This window comes from Phyllobates terribilis, unplaced genomic scaffold (assembly GCF_046119375.1).
Source record: "Phyllobates terribilis strain yellow unplaced genomic scaffold, ASM4611937v1 Scaffold_1816__1_contigs__length_206718, whole genome shotgun sequence".
Lineage (NCBI taxonomy): Eukaryota > Metazoa > Chordata > Amphibia > Anura > Dendrobatidae > Phyllobates > Phyllobates terribilis.
Window position 1 is genome coordinate 162991 of NW_027364576.1, and position 20010 is coordinate 183000.

At 55.5% G+C, this 20010-nt stretch overlaps 1 protein-coding gene across 1 annotated transcript in view; it reads left to right on the plus strand.

Moving 5' to 3' along the window:
- The window catches only part of LOC141245238 (ATP-binding cassette sub-family C member 8-like), a gene marked incomplete at its 3' end in the record, with an annotated part of 184626 nt that overhangs the window by 141603 nt on the left and 23013 nt on the right, over window positions 1-20010 (plus strand). Inside the window, exons 11-16 of the mRNA XM_073669057.1 lie at window positions 5924-5964; window positions 8941-9086; window positions 11638-11743; window positions 11815-11925; window positions 15582-15657; window positions 15750-15855. Coding sequence (XP_073525158.1) covers window positions 5924-5964; window positions 8941-9086; window positions 11638-11743; window positions 11815-11925; window positions 15582-15657; window positions 15750-15855 — 586 coding nt within the window. The remainder of the gene's footprint in view (window positions 1-5923; window positions 5965-8940; window positions 9087-11637; window positions 11744-11814; window positions 11926-15581; window positions 15658-15749; window positions 15856-20010) is intronic.

The window sequence follows — 20010 nt, forward strand, 5'->3', positions numbered from 1 at the left end:
GGTGGAGAGACAGACCCCAAAAGACTGCAGCAGAGGAAGGTGGGAGAGACAGACCCCAAAAGACTGCAGCAGAGGAAGGTGGGAGAGACAGACCCCAAAAGACTGCAGCAGAGAAAGGTGGAGAGACAGACCCCAAAAGACTGCAGCAGAGAAAGGTGGGAGAGACAGACCCCAAAAGACTGCAGCAGAGAAAGGTGGAGAGACAGACCCCAAAAGACTGCAGCAGAGGAAGGTGGGAGAGACAGACCCCAAAAGACTGCAGAAGAGAAAGGTGGAGAGACAGACCCCAAAAGACTGCAGCAGAGAAAGGTGGGAGAGACAAACCCCAAAAGACTGCAGCAGAGAAAGGTGGAGAGACAGACCCCAAAAGACTGCAGCAGAGGAAGGTGGGAGAGACAGACCCCAAAAGACTGCAGCAGAGAAAGGTGGAGAGACAGACCCCAAAAGACTGCAGCAGAGGAAGGTGGGAGAGACAGACCCCAAAAGACTGCAGAAGAGAAAGGTGGAGAGACAGACCCCAAAAGACTGCAGCAGAGAAAGGTGGGAGAGACAGACCCCAAAAGACTGCAGAAGAGAAAGGTGGAGAGACAGACCCCAAAAGACTGCAGCAGAGAAAGGTGGAGAGACAGACCCCAAAAGACTGCAGCAGAGGAAGGTGGGAGAGACAAACCCCAAAAGACTGCAGCAGAGAAAGGTGGAGAGACAGACCCCAAAAGACTGCAGCAGAGGAAGGTGGGAGAGACAGACCCCAAAAGACTGCAGAAGAGAAAGGTGGAGAGACAGACCCCAAAAGACTGCAGCAGAGAAAGGTGGGAGAGACAGACCCCAAAAGACTGCAGAAGAGAAAGGTGGAGAGACAGACCCCAAAAGACTGCAGCAGAGAAAGGTGGGAGAGACAAACCCCAAAAGACTGCAGCAGAGAAAGGTGGGAGAGACAGACCCCAAAAGACTGCAGCAGAGGAAGGTGGGAGAGACAGACCCCAAAAGACTGCAGCAGAGGAAGGTGGGAGAGACAGACCCCAAAAGACTGCAGCAGAGGAAGGTGGGAGAGACAGACCCCAAAAGACTGCAGCAGAGAAAGGTGGGAGAGACAGACCCCAAAAGACTGCAGCAGAGGAAGGTGGGAGAGACAGACCCCAAAAGACTGCAGCAGAGAAAGGTGGGAGAGACAGACCCCAAAAGACTGCAGAAGAGAAAGGTGGGAGAGACAGACCCCAAAAGACTGCAGCAGAGAAAGGTGGAGAGACAGACCCCAAAAGACTGCAGCAGAGAAAGGTGGGAGAGACAGACCCCAAAAGACTGCAGCAGAGAAAGGTGGGAGAGACAGACCCCAAAAGACTGCAGCAGAGAAAGGAGGGAGAGACACACCCCAAAAGACTGCAGCAGAGAAAGGTGGAGAGACAGACCCCAAAAGACTGCAGCAGAGAAAGGTGGGAGAGACAGACCCCAAAAGACTGCAGCAGAGGAAGGTGGGAGAGACAGACCCCAAAAGACTGCAGCAGAGAAAGGTGGGAGAGACAGACCCCAAAAGACTGCAGCAGAGGAAGGTGGGAGAGACAGACCCCAAAAGACTGCAGCAGAGGAAGGTGGGAGAGACAGACCCCAAAAGACTGCAGCAGAGAAAGGTGGGAGAGACAGACCCCAAAAGACTGCAGAAGAGAAAGGTGGGAGAGACAGACCCCAAAAGACTGCAGCAGAGAAAGGTGGAGAGACAGACCCCAAAAGACTGCAGCAGAGAAAGGTGGGAGAGACAGACCCCAAAAGACTGCAGCAGAGAAAGGTGGGAGAGACAGACCCCAAAAGACTGCAGCAGAGAAAGGAGGGAGAGACACACCCCAAAAGACTGCAGCAGAGAAAGGTGGAGAGACAGACCCCAAAAGACTGCAGCAGAGAAAGGTGGGAGAGACAGACCCCAAAAGACTGCAGCAGAGGAAGGTGGGAGAGACAGACCCCAAAAGACTGCAGCAGAGAAAGGTGGGAGAGACAGACCCCAAAAGACTGCAGCAGAGGAAGGTGGGAGAGACAGACCCCAAAAGACTGCAGCAGAGAAAGGTGGGAGAGACAGACCCCAAAAGACTGCAGAAGAGAAAGGTGGGAGAGACATACCCCAAAAGACTGCAGCAGAGAAAGGTGGGAGAGACAGACCCCAAAAGACTGCAGAAGAGAAAGGTGGAGAGACAGACCCCAAAAGACTGCAGCAGAGGAAGGTGGGAGAGACAGACCCCAAAAGACTGCAGCAGAGGAACGTGGGAGAGACAGACCCCAAAAGACTGCAGCAGAGAAAGGTGGGAGAGACAAACCCCAAAAGACTGCAGCAGAGGAAGGTGGGAGAGACAGACCTCAAATGACTGCAGAGAAAGGTGGGAGAGACATACCCCAAAAGACTGCAGCAGAGAAAGATGGGAGAGACAGACCCCAAAAGACTGCAGCAGAGAAAGGTGGAGAGACAGACCCCAAAAGACTGCAGCAGAGAAAGGTGGAGAGACAGACCCCAAAAGACTGCAGCAGAGGAAGGTGGGAGAGACAGACCCCAAAAGACTGCAGAAGAGAAAGGTGGAGAGACAGACCCCAAAAGACTGCAGCAGAGGAAGGTGGGAGAGACAGACCCCAAAAGACTGCAGAAGAGAAAGGTGGAGAGACAGACCCCAAAAGACTGCAGCAGAGGAAGTTGGGAGAGACAGACCCCAAAAGACTGCAGAAGAGAAAGGTGGAGAGACAGACCCCAAAAGACTGCAGCAGAGGAAGGTGGGAGAGACAGACCCCAAAAGACTGCAGCAGAGGAAGGTGGGAGAGACAGACCCCAAAAGACTGCAGCAGAGAAAGGTGGGAGAGACAGACCCCAAAAGACTGCAGCAGAAAAAGGTGGGAGAGACAGACCTCAAATGACTGCAGAGAAAGGTGGGAGAGACAGACCCCAAAAGACTGCAGCAGAGAAAGATGGGAGAGGCAGACCCCAAAAGACTGCAGCAGAAAAAGATGGGAGAGACAGACCCCAAAAGACTGCAGAAGAGAAAGGTGGAGAGACAGACCCCAAAAGACTGCAGCAGAGAAAGGTGGAGAGACAGACCCCAAAAGACTGCAGCAGAGGAAGGTGGGAGAGACAGACCCCAAAAGACTGCAGAAGAGAAAGGTGGAGAGACAGACCCCAAAAGACTGCAGCAGAGGAAGGTGGGCGAGACAGACCCCAAAAGACTGCAGCAGAGGAAGGTGGGAGAGACAGACCCCAAAAGACTGCAGCATAGAAAGGTGGAGAGACAGACCCCAAAAGACTGCAGCAGAGAAAGGTGGGAGAGACAGACCCCAAAAGACTGCAGCAGAGAAAGGTGGAGAGACAGACCCCAAAAGACTGCAGAAGAGAAAGGTGGGAGAGACAGACCCCAAAAGACTGCAGAAGAGAAAGGTGGAGAGACAGACCCCAAAAGACTGCAGCAGAGGAAGGTGGGAGAGACAGACCCCAAAAGACTGCAGCAGAGGAAGGTGGGAGAGACAGACCCCAAAAGACTGCAGCAGAGGAAGGTGGGAGAGACAGACCCCAAAAGACTGCAGCAGAGAAAGGTGGGAGAGACAGACCCCAAAAGACTGCAGCAGAAAAAGGTGGGAGAGACAGACCTCAAATGACTGCAGAGAAAGGTGGGAGAGACAGACCCCAAAAGACTGCAGCAGAGAAAGATGGGAGAGGCAGACCCCAAAAGACTGCAGCAGAGAAAGATGGGAGAGACAGACCCCAAAAGACTGCAGAAGAGAAAGGTGGAGAGACAGACCCCAAAAGACTGCAGCAGAGAAAGGTGGAGAGACAGACCCCAAAAGACTGCAGCAGAGGAAGGTGGGAGAGACAGACCCTAAAAGACTGCATTAGAGAAAGGTGGAGAGACAGACCCCAAAAGACTGCAGCAGAGGAAGGTGGGCGAGACAGACCCCAAAAGACTGCAGCAGAGGAAGGTGGGAGAGACAGACCCCAAAAGACTGCAGCAGAGAAAGGTGGAGAGACAGACCCCAAAAGACTGCAGCAGAGAAAGGTGGGAGAGACAGACCCCAAAAGACTGCAGCAGAGAAAGGTGGAGAGACAGACCCCAAAAGACTGCAGAAGAGAAAGGTGGGAGAGACAGACCCCAAAAGACTGCAGAAGAGAAAGGTGGGAGAGACAGACCCCAAAAGACTGCAGAAGAGAAAGGTGGAGAGACAGACCCCAAAAGACTGCAGCAGAGGAAGGTGGGAGAGACAGACCCCAAAAGACTGCAGCAGAGAAAGGTGGAGAGACAGACCCCAAAAGACTGCAGCAGAGGAAGGTGGGAGAGACAGACCCCAAAAGACTGCAGCAGAGAAAGGTGGAGAGACAGACCCCAAAAGACTGCAGAGAAAGGTGGGAGAGACAGACCCCAAAAGACTGCAGCAGAAAAAGGTGGGAGAGACAGACCCCAAAAGACTGCAGAGAAAGGTGGGAGAGACAGACCCCAAAAGACTGCAGCAGAGAAAGGTGGAGAGACAGACCCCAAAAGACTGCAGAGAAAGGTGGGAGAGACAGACCCCAAAAGACTGCAGCAGAAAAAGGTGGGAGAGACAGACCCCAAACGACTGCAGCAGAGAAAGGTGGGAGAGACAGACCCCAAAAGACTGCAGAAGAGAAAGGTGGGAGAGACAGACCCCAAAAGACTGCAGCAGAGAAAGATAGACAGACCCCAAAAGACTGCAGCAGAGAAAGGTGGAGAGACAGACCCCAAAAGACTGCAGCAGAGAAAGGTGGGAGAGACAGACCCCAAAAGACTGCAGCAGAGAAAGATAGACAGACCCCAAAAGACTGCAGCAGAGAAAGGTGGAGAGACAGACCCCAAAAGACTGCAGCAGAGAAAGGTGGGAGAGACAGACCCCAAAAGACTGCAGAAGAGAAAGGTGGGAGAGACAGACCCCAAAAGACTGCAGCAGAGGAAGGTGGAGAGACAGACCCCAAAAGACTGCAGCAGAGAAAGGTGGAGAGACAGACCCCAAAAGACTGCAGCAGAGGAAGGTGGGAGAGACAGACCCCAAAAGACTGCAGAAGAGAAAGGTGGGAGAGACAGACCCCAAAAGACTGCAGCAGAGAAAGGTGGGAGAGACAGACCCCAAAAGACTGCAGAGAAAGGTGGGAGAGACAGACCCCAAAAGACTGCAGAAGAGAAAGGTGGGAGAGACAGACCCCAAAAGACTGCAGCAGAGGAAGGTGGGAGAGACAGACCCCAAAAGACTGCAGAAGAGAAAGGTGGAGAGACAGACCCCAAAAGACTGCAGCAGAGGAAGGTGGGAGAGACAGACCCCAAAAGACTGCAGCAGAGAAAGGTGGGAGAGACAGACCCCAAAAGACTGCAGAGAAAGGTGGGAGAGACAGACCACAAAAGACTGTAGCAGAGAAAGGTGGGAGAGACAGACCCCAAAAGACTGCAGCAGAGAAAGGTGGGAGAGACAGACCCCAAAAGACTGCAGAGAAAGGTGGGAGAGACAGACCCCAAAAGACTGCAGCAGAGAAAGATGGGAGAGACAGACCCCAAAAGACTGCAGAAGAGAAAGGTGGAGAGACAGACCCCAAAAGACTGCAGAGAAAGGTGGGAGAGACAGACCCCAAAAGACTGCAGAGAAAGGTGGGAGAGACAGACCCCAAAAGACTGCAGAAGAGAAAGATAGACAGATGTTCGTACAAAGTACTGACTCAGGGGCTGAATACTAATGCGCGGCACAATTCTCAGATTTATATTTTTAACATATTTAGAAAACCTCGTGTCATTTCCTTTACACTTTACAAATACTTGTTACTTTGTGTTGTGTCATATAAAATACATATAAGTTTATGGGTGCAACGGGAAAAAAAATCAAGAGTTCACAGGGTATGAAGACATTTTCAAGGTACTGTATGTGTTACGTGGCACTGATAAATGCTTAATTTCTTGTCTTGCAGTATTCATGAATGCCGCCATCCCTATTGCTGCCGTGCTCATAGTAAGTGTATTCGTTCTTGTCCCAGTGGCTTCTGGTGCTGCCCCCTGTTGCCGCCGCTATTGTTGCCTTCTGCTGCCGCCACTGCCGTTATCACTGCTGCCGCTGTTGTCACTGCCCCTTGCCGCCACATCTATCCCTGCCCCTTGCTGCTCCCGCTATCCCTGGCCCCTGCTGCGACCACTATCCCTGCCCCTTTCTGCTGTCACTGCCCCTTGCTGCCACCATTATTCCTGTCCCCTGCTGCCACCACTATCCCTGCCCCTTGCTGCCACCACTATCCCTGTCCCCTGCTGCCACCACTATCCCTTCCCCTTGCTGCTGTCACTGCCCCCTGCTGTCACCACTATCCCTGTCCCCTGCTGCCACCACTATCCCTTCCCCTTGCTGCTGTCCCTGTCCCCTGCTGCCACCACTATCCCTGTCCCCTGCTGCCACCACTATCCCTGTCCCCTGCTGCCACCATTATCCCTTCCCCTTCCTGCTGTCACTGCCCCTTGCTGCCACCACTATCCCTGTCCCTTGCTGCCACCACTATCCCTGTCCCCTGCTGCCATCACTATCCCTTCCCCTTGCTGCTGTCACTGCCCTTTGCTGCCACCATTATCCCTGCCCCTTGCTGCCACCACTATCCCTGCCCCTTGCTGCCACCACTATCCCTGCCCCTTGCTGCCACCACTATCCCTGCCCCTTGCTGCCACCACTATCCCTGCCCCTTGCTGCCCCCGCTATCCCTGCCCCTTGCTGCCACCACTATCCCTGTCCCCTGCTGCCATCACTATCCCTGCCCCTTGCTGCCACCACTATCCCTGTCCCCTGCTGCCACCACTATCCCTTCCCCTTGCTGCTGTCACTGCCCCCTGCTGTCACCACTATCCCTGTCCCCTGCTGCCACCACTATTCCTGTCCCCTGCTGCCACCACTATCCCTTCCCCTTGCTGCTGTCACTGCCCCCTGCTGTCACCACTATCCCTGTCCCCTGCTGTCACCACTATCCCTGTCCCCTGCTGCCACCACTATCCCTTCCCCTTGCTGCTGTCACTGCCCCTTGCTGCCACCACTATCCCTGCCCCTTGCTTCCACCACTATCCCTGTCCCCTGCTGCCACCACTATCCCTGCCCCTTGCTGCTGTCACTGCCCCTTGCTGCCACACTATCCGTGCCCCTTGCTGCCACACTATCCCTGCGCCTTGCTGCCACCACTATTCCTGTCCCCTGCTGCCACCACTATCCCTGCCCCTTGCTGCCACCACTGTCCCTGTCCCCTGCTGCCACCACTATCCCTTCCCCTTGCTGCTGTCACTGCCCCCTGCTGTCACCACTATCCCTGTCCCCTGCTGCCACCACTATCCCTTCCCCTTGCTGCTGTCCCTGTCCCCTGCTGCCACCACTATCCCTGTCCCCTGCTGCCACCACTATCCCTGTCCCCTGCTGCCACCACTATCCCTTCCCCTTCCTGCTGTCACTGCCCCTTGCTGCCACCACTATCCCTGTCCCTTGCTGCCACCACTATCCCTGTCCCCTGCTGCCATCACTATCCCTTCCCCTTGCTGCTGTCACTGCCCCTTGCTGCCACCATTATCCCTGCCCCTTGCTGCCACCACTATCCCTGTCCCCTGCTGCCACCACTATCCCTTCCCCTTGCTGCTGTCACTGCCCCCTGCTGTCACCACTATCCCTGTCCCCTGCTGCCACCACTATTCCTGTCCCCTGCTGCCACCACTATCCCTTCCCCTTGCTGCTGTCACTGCCCCCTGCTGTCACCACTATCCCTGTCCCCTGCTGCCACCACTATTCCTGTCCCCTGCTGCCACCACTATCCCTTCCCCTTGCTGCTGTCACTGCCCCCTGCTGTCACCACTATCCCTGTCCCCTGCTGCCACCACTATCCCTTCCCCTTGCTGCTGTCACTGCCCCTTGCTGCCACCACTATCCCTGCCCCTTGCTTCCACCACTATCCCTGTCCCCTGCTGCCACCACTATCCCTGCCCCTTGCTGCTGTCACTGCCCCTTGCTGCCACACTATCCGTGCCCCTTGCTGCCACACTATCCCTGCGCCTTGCTGCCACCACTATTCCTGTCCCCTGCTGCCACCACTATCCCTGCCCCTTGCTGCCACCACTATCCCTGTCCCCTGCTGCCACCACTATCCCTTCCCCTTGCTGCTGTCACTGCCCCCTGCTGTCACCACTATCCCTGTCCCCTGCTGCCACCACTATCCCTTCCCCTTGCTGCTGTCACTGCCCCCTGCTGCCACCACTATCCCTGTCCCCTGCTGCCACCACTATTCCTGTCCCCTGCTGCCACCACTATCCCTTCCCCTTGCTGCTGTCACTGCCCCCTGCTGTCACCACTATCCCTGTCCCCTGCTGCCACCACTATCCCTGCCCCTTGCTGCCACCACTATCCCTGTCCCCTGCTGCCACCACTATCCCTGCCCCTTGCTGCTGTCACTGCCCCTTGCTGCCACACTATCCGTGCCCCTTGCTGCCACACTATCCCTGCGCCTTGCTGCCACCACTATTCCTGTCCCCTGCTGCCACCACTATCCCTGCCCCTTGCTGCTGTCACTGCCCCTTGCTGCCACACTATCCGTGCCCCTTGCTGCCACACTATCCCTGCGCCTTGCTGCCACCACTATTCCTGTCCCCTGCTGCCACCACTATCCCTGCCCCTTGCTGCCACCACTATCCCTGTCCCCTGCTGCCACCACTATCCCTTCCCCTTGCTGCTGTCACTGCCCCCTGCTGTCACCACTATCCCTGTCCCCTGCTGCCACCACTATCCCTTCCCCTTGCTGCCCCCGGTATCCCTGTCCCCTGCTGCCACCACTATCCCTTCCCCTTGCTGCCCCCGGTATCCCTGTCCCCTGCTGCCACCACTATCCCTGCCCCTTGCTGCCCCCGGTATCCCTGTCCCCTGCTGCCGCTATCGCTACCCCCTGCTGCTGACCCGTTTCCCCCCTCTCTTTTCATCCAGACGTTTGTGGTTCATGTCCATCTCCTGAGCCGTGATGACTTCTCCCCCGCCGTGGCTTTTGCCTCCCTCTCTCTGTTCCACATCCTGGTGACCCCATTATTCTTACTCTCCAGTGTGGTCCGTTCTACCGTCAAAGCTCTGGTCAGGTACATACCTCATAGTGGTGCTGGGAGCGATATGTGGGCTTTGAGGCTAATGATGAGCAATGGGGGTGCTGGGCGGGGGGCTCATTGTTTGGCAATGTCACTGAGCATCCCGGCCGCTGTGGTAGCTCTGTGTGACCTGCAGGAGTTGCTGATGGCATATAGAGTGGGCTCGTCTGTGTGACTGAATTCATATGGTTTCTGCCCCAGTTAATTGGCAGCTCCTGAAATGTCACAGTGCTACTGTTTCCTGTCCTGGTTGAGCTCCTGGATCCTGCACTGCTCCTCTAATGTATGTGATGCCGCTTTCTCTCCTCAGTTGGATGGCTGTGCAGCTCCTCTAATGTATGTGATGCCGCTTTCTCTCCTCAGTTGGACGGCTGTGCAGCTCCTCTAATGTATGTGATGCCGCTTTCTCTCCTCAGTTGGATGGCTGTGCAGCTCCTCTAATGTATGTGATGCCGCTTTCTCTCCTCAGTTGGACGGCTGTGCAGCTCCTCTAATGTATGTGATGCCGCTTTCTCTCCTCATTTGGATGGCTGTGCAGCTCCTCTAATGTATGTGATGCCGCTTTCTCTCCTCAGTTGGATGGCTGTGCAGCTCCTCTAATGTATGTGATGCCGCTTTCTCTCCTCAGTTGGATGGCTGTGCAGCTCCTCTAATGTATGTGATGCCGCTTTCTCTCCTCAGTTGGATGGCTGTGCAGCTCCTCTAATGTATGTGATGCCGCTTTCTCTCCTCAGTTGGACGGCTGTGCAGCTCCTCTAATGTATGTGATGCCGCTTTCCCTCCTCATTTGGATGGCTGTGCAGCTCCTCTAATGTATGTGATGCCGCTTTCTCTCCTCAGTTGGATGGCTGTGCAGCTCCTCTAATGTATGTGATGCCGCTTTCTCTCCTCAGTTGGACGGCTGTGCAGCTCCTCTAATGTATGTGATGCCGCTTTCTCTCCTCAGTTGGACGGCTGTGCAGCTCCTCTAATGTATGTGATGCCGCTTTCTCTCCTCAGTTGGACGGCTGTGCAGCTCCTGTAATGTTGGTGATGTTGTTTTCTGCCCTCAGTTTGATGGCTGCACAGCTCCTCTAATGTTAGTGATGCCACTCTCAGCCCTCAGTTCGATGGCTGCACAGCTCCTCTAATGTTAGTGATGCCACTTTCTGCCCTCAGTTGGATGGCCGCGCAGCTCCTTTAATATTAGTGATGCCGGTTTCTCTCCCCGGTTAGACGACTGCACGGCTCCTCTAATGTTAGTGATGCCGGTTTCTCTCCTCAGCTGGACGGCTGCACAGCTCCTGTATTGTTAGTGATGTCGGTTTCTGCCCTCAGTTGGACGGAGTTGCAGTTCCTGCATTGTTAATGATGCCGGTTTCGGCCCTCGGTTGGACGGCTGCGCAGCTCCTCTAATGTTAGTGATGCCGGTTTCTCTCCTCAATTGGATGGCTGCGCGGCTCCTCTAATGTTAGTGATAATGGTTTCTGTCCTTGGTTGGCTGGCTGCACAGCTCCTCTAAGGTTAGTGATGCCAGTTTTATCCTCGGTTGGAGGGCCGTATAGATCCTCTAATGTTAGTGATGCCGGTTTCTATCCTAGGTTAGACAACTGTGCAGCCCCCCTTCATTTTAGTGATGACGGTTTCTGATCTTGTTTGGACAGTTGCACAGCTCCTATAACTTTAGTAATGCCGGTTTCTGCCATCGGTTGGGCGGCTGCACAGCTCCTCTAATGTTAGTGATACCGATTTATCTCCCCGGTTAGACGCCTGTGCAGCTCTTCTACTGTTAGTGATGACACTTTCTGCCCTTGGTTGTTGTGGTCACTGCTGCCGTCCGTCAGTGTTTCTGTCATGGGTTTACCGCAACAGAGAGGGGCCAGAAGATCTTGTCTGATTTCAGGTGCTCCTTCACTGACTAGAAGCACATCACCATCATATTAAACAGTTCAGGTTTCTGCTTGCAGTGCAGAGGTTAATCTGTTCAGTTGAAAGCTTCTGAAGCTGTTCTGCTTTGTTGGTCTCAGCTGTTCAGTGTTGGCCACTCCCCTCTGCTACATATACTCGCCTCTGGCAATCAGGGATTGCCAGTGTTAGTTTCATACTGCCTAGTTCTGGAGTTGGGGGTGCTGATTGTTTGAGGAGGCACTTGGAGTGTTGATCTAAAGACTGTTGCTTGGTGATTTTATCTTTGCGCATATCCTTATCCTCTCCTAGTTTGTTTTTTTTTCCTTCCTATACTTCTCGGTGTTCCACTTTGTTGTTTGTGAGAGCATATTTGTATGATTGGTATTTTCATTTATCTCTGTATGTCTTTCCTTGTTACTCTGGTTTGTGTATTCTTATACACTACTACTCCCCACTTCCCTGGGGGGAGGGGACAGATAAAGGCTGATTTAGGACCTCAGCAAGGCACGTGGCCCCGGCTTCTTCACCATTAGACGTAAAATGGAGAGTAAGGATAGCTAGGTCGCCCCTAGCTTTAGGGATAGGGAAGGAACCCCTGGCCCCGGGATATCTGACATCAGGGCGGTGACAGTTTCAGTGCTGTTTTCTGTTCTTGCAGTGTCCAGAAATTGAGCGAGTTCTTCTCCAGTGAAGAGATTGGGGAGGACACCGATAAATGTCTGCTGCCTCGGAAGACGGGAAATCGTCACAAGTATCAGGCACTGGTGAGTGTCAGAAACGCGAGCGACTCACATGACCCGTCCACAGCTACACTCACTGTGTACCCTCCTTAAAGCCCCTTAAGGTGGTAAACCGGAAGAGTCCAATCAGGGATGACTGGAACGCCTTCAACTGTCCACAGCGGAGGGTAGAGAGCGACGGTGAAGAGGAGGAGTTCTGCATAAGGGTGAAGATTAACCCCTGAGATACTGTGTCTATGGAGGAAGAGGAAGTCTGTGTCCAAGGACAGGAAAGCGGGGTCTCTGTATGCATTGCAAGGGAGGAGGGTTCTCTCTTGTACCTCAGCCAGGAAGGAAGGGTCTCTCTGCGTTCATGACTGGGGATGAGGGGTCTGTCTTGTTCCTCAACCAGGAAGGAGAGGTCACTCTGCATCCATGGCTGGGGAGGAGGGGTCTCTCTGTGTTCATGGCTGGGAAGGAGGGGTCTCTGCATTAATGACTGGGGAGGAGGAGTCTCTTCTCTGTTTATGGCTGAGGAGAAGTGGTCTCTCTGCATCCATGGCTGGGTAGGAGGGGTTTCTCTGCATCCATGGCTGGGGATGAGGGGTCTGTCTTGTTCCTCAACCAGGAAGGAGAGATCTCTCTGCATTCATGGCTGGGGAGGAGGGGTCTCTCTGCGTTCATGGCTGGGGAGGAGGGGTCTCTCTGCGTTCATGGCTGGGGAGGAGGGGTCTCTCTGCATTCATGGCTGGGGAGGCGGGGTCTCTCTGCGTTCATGGCTGGGGAGGAGGGGTCTCTCTGCGTTCATGGCTGGGGAGGAGGGGTCTCTCTGTGTTCATGGCTGGGGAGGAGGGGTCTCTCTGCGTTCATGGCTGGGTAGGAGGGGTTTCTCTGCATCCATGGCTGGGTAGGAGGGGTTTCTCTGCATCCATGGCTGGGGATGAGGGGTCTGTCTTGTTCCTCAACCAGGAAGGAGAGATCTCTCTGCATTCATGGCTGGGGAGGAGGGGTCTCTCTGCGTTCATGGCTGGGGAGGAGGGGTCTCTCTGCGTTCATGGCTGGGGAGGAGGGGTCTCTCTGTGTTCATGGCTGGGAAGGAGGGGTCTCTCTGTGTTCATGGCTGGGGAGGAGGGGTTTCTCTGCATCCATGGCTGGGGATGAGGGGTCTGTCTTGTTCCTCAACCAGGAAGGAGAGATCTCTCTGCATTCATGGCTGGGGAGGCGGGGTCTCTCTGCGTTCATGGCTGGGGAGGAGGGGTCTCTCTGTGTTCATGGCTGGGAAGGAGGGGTCTCTGCATTAATGACTGGGGAGGAGGAGTCTCTTCTCTGTTTATGGCTGAGGAGAAGTGGTCTCTCTGCATCCATGGCTGGGTAGGAGGGGTTTCTCTGCATCCATGGCTGGGGATGAGGGGTCTGTCTTGTTCCTCAACCAGGAAGGAGAGATCTCTCTGCATTCATGGCTGGGGAGGAGGGGTCTCTCTGCGTTCATGGCTGGGGAGGAGGGGTCTCTCTGCGTTCATGGCTGGGGAGGAGGGGTCTCTCTGCATTCATGGCTGGGGAGGCGGGGTCTCTCTGCGTTCATGGCTGGGGAGGAGGGGTCTCTCTGCGTTCATGGCTGGGGAGGAGGGGTCTCTCTGTGTTCATGGCTGGGGAGGAGGGGTCTCTCTGCGTTCATGGCTGGGGAGGAGGGGTCTCTCTGCGTTCATGGCTGGGGAGGAGGGGTCTCTCTGCGTTCATGGCTGGGGAGGAGGGGTCTCTCTGCGTTCATGGCTGGGGAGGAGGGGTCTCTCTGCGTTCATGGCTGGGGAGGAGGGGTCTCTCTGCGTCCATGGCTGGGTAGGAGTGGTCTCTCTGCGTCCATGGCTGGGTAGGAGTGGTCTCTCTGCCTCCATGGCTGGGTAGGAGTGGTCTCTCTGCGTCCATGGTGTGGGGAGGAGGGGTCTCTCTGCCTCCATGGTGTGGGGAGGAGGGGTCTCTCTGCCTCCATGGTGTGGGGTGGAGGGGGTCTCTCTGCCTCCATGGTGTGGGGAGGAGGGGGTCTCTCTGCCTCCATGGTGTGGGGAGGAGGGGCCTGTCTGCCTCCATGGTGTGGGGAGGAGGGGCCTGTCTGCCTCCATGGTGTGGGGAGGAGGGGCCTGTCTGCCTCCATGGTGTGAGGAGGAGGGGCCTGTCTGCCTCCATGGTGTGGGGAGGAGGGGCCTGTCTGCCTCCATGGTGTGGGGAGGAGGGGCCTGTCTGCCTCCATGGTGTGGGGAGGAGGGGCCTGTCTGCCTCCATGGTGTGGGGAGGAGGGGCCTGTCTGCCTCCATGGTGTGGGGAGGAGGGGCCTGTCTGCCTCCATGGTGTGGGGAGGAGGGGTGTCTCTGCCTCCATGGTGTGGGGAGGAGGGGTGTCTCTGCCTCCATGGTGTGGGGAGGAGGGGTGTCTCTGCCTCCATGGTGTGGGGAGGAGGGGTGTCCCTGCCTCCATGGTGTGGGGAGGAGGGGGTCTCCCTGCCTCCATGGTGTGGGGAGGAGGGGGTCTCTCTGCCTCCATGGTGTGGGGAGGAGGGGGTCTCTCTGCCTCCATGGTGTGGGGAGGAGGGGGTCTCTCTCTGCCTCCATGGTGTGGGGAGGAGGGGGGTCTCTCTGCCTCCATGGTGTGGGGAGGAGGGGGTCTCTCTGCCTCCATGGTGTGGGGAGGAGGGGTCTCTCTGCCTCCATGGTGTGGGGAGGAGGGGTCTCTCTGCCTCCATGGTGTGGGGAGGAGGGGTCTCTCTGCCTCCATGGTGTGGGGAGGAGGGGTCTGTCTGCCTCCATGGTGTGGGGAGGAGGGGTGTCTCTGCCTCCATGGTGTGGGGAGCAGGGGTGTCTCTGCCTCCATGGTGTGGGGAGGAGGGGTGTCTCTGCCTCCATGGTGTGGGGAGGAGGGGTGTCTCTGCCTCCATGGTGTGGGGAGGAGGGGTCTCTCTGCCTCCATGGTGTGGGGAGGAGGGGTCTCTCTGCCTCCATGGTGTGGGGAGGAGGGGTCTGTCTGCCTCCATGGTGTGGGGAGGAGGGGTCTGTCTGCCTCCATGGTGTGGGGAGGAGGGGTCTGTCTGCCTCCATGGTGTGGGGAGGAGGGGTGTCTCTGCCTCCATGGTGTGGGGAGGAGGGGTGTCTCTGCCTCCATGGTGTGGGGAGGAGGGGTGTCTCTGCCTCCGAGGGGTGTCTCTGCCTCCATGGTGTGGGGAGGAGGGGGTCTCTCTGCCTCCATGGTGTGGGGAGGAGGGGGTCTCTCTGCCTCCATGGTGTGGGGAGGAGGGGGTCTCTCTGCCTCCATGGTGTGGGGAGGAGGGGGTCTCTCTGCCTCCATGGTGTGGGGAGGAGGGGGTCTCTCTGCCTCCATGGTGTGGGGAGGAGGGGGTCTCTCTGCCTCCATGGTGTGGGGAGGAGGGGTCTCTCTGCCTCCATGGTGTGGGGAGGAGGGGTCTCTCTGCCTCCATGGTGTGGGGAGGAGGGGTCTCTCTGCCTCCATGGTGTGGGGAGGAGGGGTCTGTCTGCCTCCATGGTGTGGGGAGGAGGGGTCTGTCTGCCTCCATGGTGTGGGGAGGAGGGGTCTCTCTGCCTCCATGGTGTGGGGAGGAGGGGTCTCTCTGCCTCCATGGTGTGGGGAGGAGGGGTCTCTCTGCCTCCATGGTGTGGGGAGGAGGGGTGTCTCTGCTTCCATGGTGTGGGGATGAGGGGTGTCTCTGCCTCCATGGTGTGGAGAGGAGGGGTGTCTCTGCTTCCATGGTGTGGGGAGGAGGGGTGTCTCTGCCTCCATGGTGTGGGGAGGAGGGGTCTCTCTGCCTCCATGGTGTGGGGAGGATGGCTCTCTTGTGGGTATATTACTGGCCCAGCTCTCATCCTGGCTCTCTCTGTAGATCAGTAGTGGCTTTTTCACGTGGACCCCAGACGGCGCTCCCGCTCTCTCCAACATTGACATCCGGATTCCTCGAGGTGATTATGTTCCTGATTTCGTTGTCTCCCATGATGCTCTGCTCCTTGCACATTGTACTTGATATTCTGTGACCGGTGTCCCCTCCCCTTAGGTCAGCTGACTATGATCGTGGGACAGGTGGGCTGCGGGAAGTCTTCACTCTTATTGGCCACACTAGGCGAGATGCACAAGATCTCCGGGGACGTCTGCTGGGACAGGTGAGAACCTGGGGGGCAAGTGCTCCTCCGAGTACATCACGTATATTAGGGGGCTTCACAATGACGGACGCTGTGTATATGGGGGGGTCACACTGATGGACGCTGTGTATATGGAGGGTCTCACTGATGGACGCTGTGTATATGGGGGGTCTCACTGATGGACGCTGTGTATATGGGGGGGTCATACTGATGGACGCTGTGTATATGGGGGGTGTCACACTGATGGACGCTGTGTATATGGAGGGTCTCACACTGACGGACGCTGTGTATATGGAGGGTCTCACTGATGGACGCTGTGTATATGGAGGGTCTCACTGATGGACGCTGTGTATATGGAGGGTCTCACTTATGGACACTGTGTATATGGAGGGTCTCACTGATGGACGCTGTGTATATGGAGGGTCTCACTGATGGACGGTGTGTATATGGAGGGTCTCACTGATGGACACTGTGTATATGGAGGGTCTCACACGGACGGACGCTGTGTATATGGATGGTCTCACTGATGGACGCTGTGTATATGGAGGGTCTCACTGATGGACGCTGTGTATATGGAGGGTCTCACTGATGGACGCTGTGTATATGGAGGGTCTCACTGATGGACACTGTGTATATGGAGGGTCTCACTGATGGACGCTGTGTATATGGAGGGTCTCACTGATGGACGGTGTGTATATGGGGGTGTCACACTGATGGACGCTGTGTATATGGAGGGTCTCACACTAACGGAAGCTGTGTATATGGGGGGTCTCACTGATGGACGCTGTGTATATGGAGGGTCTCACTGATGGACGCTGTGTATATGGAGGGTCTCACTGATGGACGCTGTGTATATCGAGGGTCTCACTGATGGACGCTGTGTATATGGAGGGTCTCACTGACGGACGCTGTGTATATGGAGGGTCTCACTGATGGACGCTGTGTATATGGGGGTCTCACTGATGGACGCTGTGTATATGGGGGGGTCACACTGATGGACGCTGTGTATATGGGGGGTGTCACACTGATGGACGCTGTGTATATGGGGGGTATCACACTGATGGACGCTGTGTATATGGAGGGTCTCACTGATGGACGGTGTGTATATGGAGGGTCTCACTGATGGACACTGTGTATATGGAGGGTCTCACACGGACGGACGCTGTGTATATGGAGGGTCTCACTGATGGACGCTGTGTATATGGGGGTCTCACTGATGGACGCTGTGTATATGGGGGGTCACACTGATGGACGCTGTGTATATGGAGGGTCTCACTGATGGACGCTGTGTATATGGAGGGTCTCACTGATGGACGCTGTGTATATGGAGGGTCTCACTGATGGACGCTGTGTATATGGAGGGTCTCACTTATGGACACTGTGTATATGGAGGGTCTCACTGATGGACGCTGTGTATATGGAGGGTCTCACTGATGGACGGTGTGTATATGGGGGTGTCACACTGATGGACGCTGTGTATATGGAGGGTCTCACACTGACGGAAGCTGTGTATATGGGGGGTCTCACTGATGGACGCTGTGTATATGGAGGGTCTCACTGATGGACGCTGTGTATATGGAGGGTCTCACTGATGGACGCTGTGTATATCGAGGGTCTCACTGATGGACGCTGTGTATATGGAGGGTCTCACTGACGGACGCTGTGTATATGGAGGGTCTCACTGATGGACGCTGTGTATATGGGGGTCTCACTGATGGACGCTGTGTATATGGAGGGTCTCACTGATGGACGCTGTGTATATGGGGGGTGTCACACTGATGGACGCTGTGTATATGGGGGGTATCACACTGACGAATGCTGTGTATATGGAGGGTCTCACTGACGGACGCTGTGTATATGGGGGGTAACACTGACGGACGCTGTGTATATGGGGGTCTCACTGATGGACGCTGTGTATATGGGGGGGTCACACTGATGGACGCTGTGTATATCGGGGGTGTCACACTGATGGACGCTGTGTATATGGGGGGGTCACACTGACGGACGCTGTGTATATGGGGGGTCACACTGACGGACGCTGTGTATATTGGGGGTCACACTGACGGATGCTGTGTATATGGGGGGTCACACTGACGGATGCTGTGTATATGGGGGGTGTCACACTGACGGACGCTGTGTATATGGGGGGTGTCACACTGACGGACGCTGTGTATATGGGGGGTCACACTGACGGACGCTGTGTATATGGGGGGTCACACTGACGGACGCTGTGTATATTGGGGGTCACACTGATGGACGCTGTGTATATGGAGGGTCTCACTGATGGACGCTGTGTATATGGGGGGTGTCACACTGATGGACGCTGTGTATATGGAGGGTCTCACTGATGGACGCTGTGTATATGGGGGGTCTCACTGATGGACACTGTGTATATGGGGGGTGTCACACTGATGGACGCTGTGTATATGGGGGGTCTCACTGATGGACACTGTGTATATGGGGGGTATCACACTGATGGACGCTGTGTATATGGAGGGTCTCACTGATGGACGCTGTGTATATGGGGGGTGTCACACTGATGGACGGTGTGTATATGGAGGGTCTCACTGATGGATGCTGTGTATATGGAGGGTCTCACTGATGGACGCTGTGTATATGGAGGGTCTCACTGATGGATGCTGTGTATAAGGAGGGTCTCACTGATGGACGCTGTGTATATGGAGGGTCTGACTGATGGACGCTGTGTATATGGGGGGTGTCACACTGATGGATGCTGTGTATATGGAGGGTCTCACTGATGGACGCTGTGTATATGGAGGGTCTCACTGATGGATTCTGTGTATATGGAGGGTCTCACTGATGGATTCTGTGTATATGGAGGGTCTCACTGATGGACGCTGTGTATATGGAGGGTCTCACTGATGGACGCTGTGTATATGGAGGGTCTCACTGATGGACGCTGTGTATATGGAGGGTCTCACTGATGGACGCTGTGTATATGGAGGGTCTCACTGATGGATTCTGTGTATATGGAGGGTCTCACTGATGGATTCTGTGTATATGGAGGGTCTCACTGATGGACGCTGTGTATATGGAGGGTCTCACTGATGGACGCTGTGTATATGGAGGGTCTCACTGATGGATTCTGTGTATATGGAGGGTCTCACTGATGGATTCTGTGTATATGGAGGGTCTCACTGATGGACGCTGTGTATATGGAGGGTCTCACTGATGGACGCTGTGTATATGGAGGGTCTCACTGATGGACGCTGTGTATATGGGGGGTCACACTGATGGACGCTGTGTATATCGAGGGTCTCACTGATGGACGCTGTGTATATGGAGGGTCTCACTGACGGACGCTGTGTATATGGAGGGTCTCACTGATGGACGCTGTGTATATGGGGGTCTCACTGATGGACGCTGTGTATATGGGGGGGTCACACTGATGGACGCTGTGTATATGGGGGGTGTCACACTGATGGACGCTGTGTATATGGGGGGTATCACACTGATGGACGCTGTGTATATGGAGGGTCTCACTGATGGATGGTGTGTATATGGAGGGTCTCACTGATGGACACTGTGTATATGGAGGGTCTCACACGGACGGACGCTGTGTATATGGAGGGTCTCACTGATGGACGCTGTGTATATGGGGGTCTCACTGATGGACGCTGTGTATATGGGGGGTCACACTGATGGACGCTGTGTATATGGAGGGTCTCACTGATGGACGCTGTGTATATGGAGGGTCTCACTGATGGACGCTGTGTATATGGAGGGTCTCACTGATGGACGCTGTGTATATGGAGGGTCTCACTTATGGACACTGTGTATATGGAGGGTCTCACTGATGGACGCTGTGTATATGGAGGGTCTCACTGATGGACGGTGTGTATATGGGGGTGTCACACTGATGGACGCTGTGTATATGGAGGGTCTCACACTGACGGAAGCTGTGTATATGGGGGGTCTCACTGATGGACGCTGTGTATATGGAGGGTCTCACTGATGGACGCTGTGTATATGGAGGGTCTCACTGATGGACGCTGTGTATATCGAGGGTCTCACTGATGGACGCTGTGTATATGGAGGGTCTCACTGACGGACGCTGTGTATATGGAGGGTCTCACTGATGGACGCTGTGTATATGGGGGTCTCACTGATGGACGCTGTGTATATGGAGGGTCTCACTGATGGACGCTGTGTATA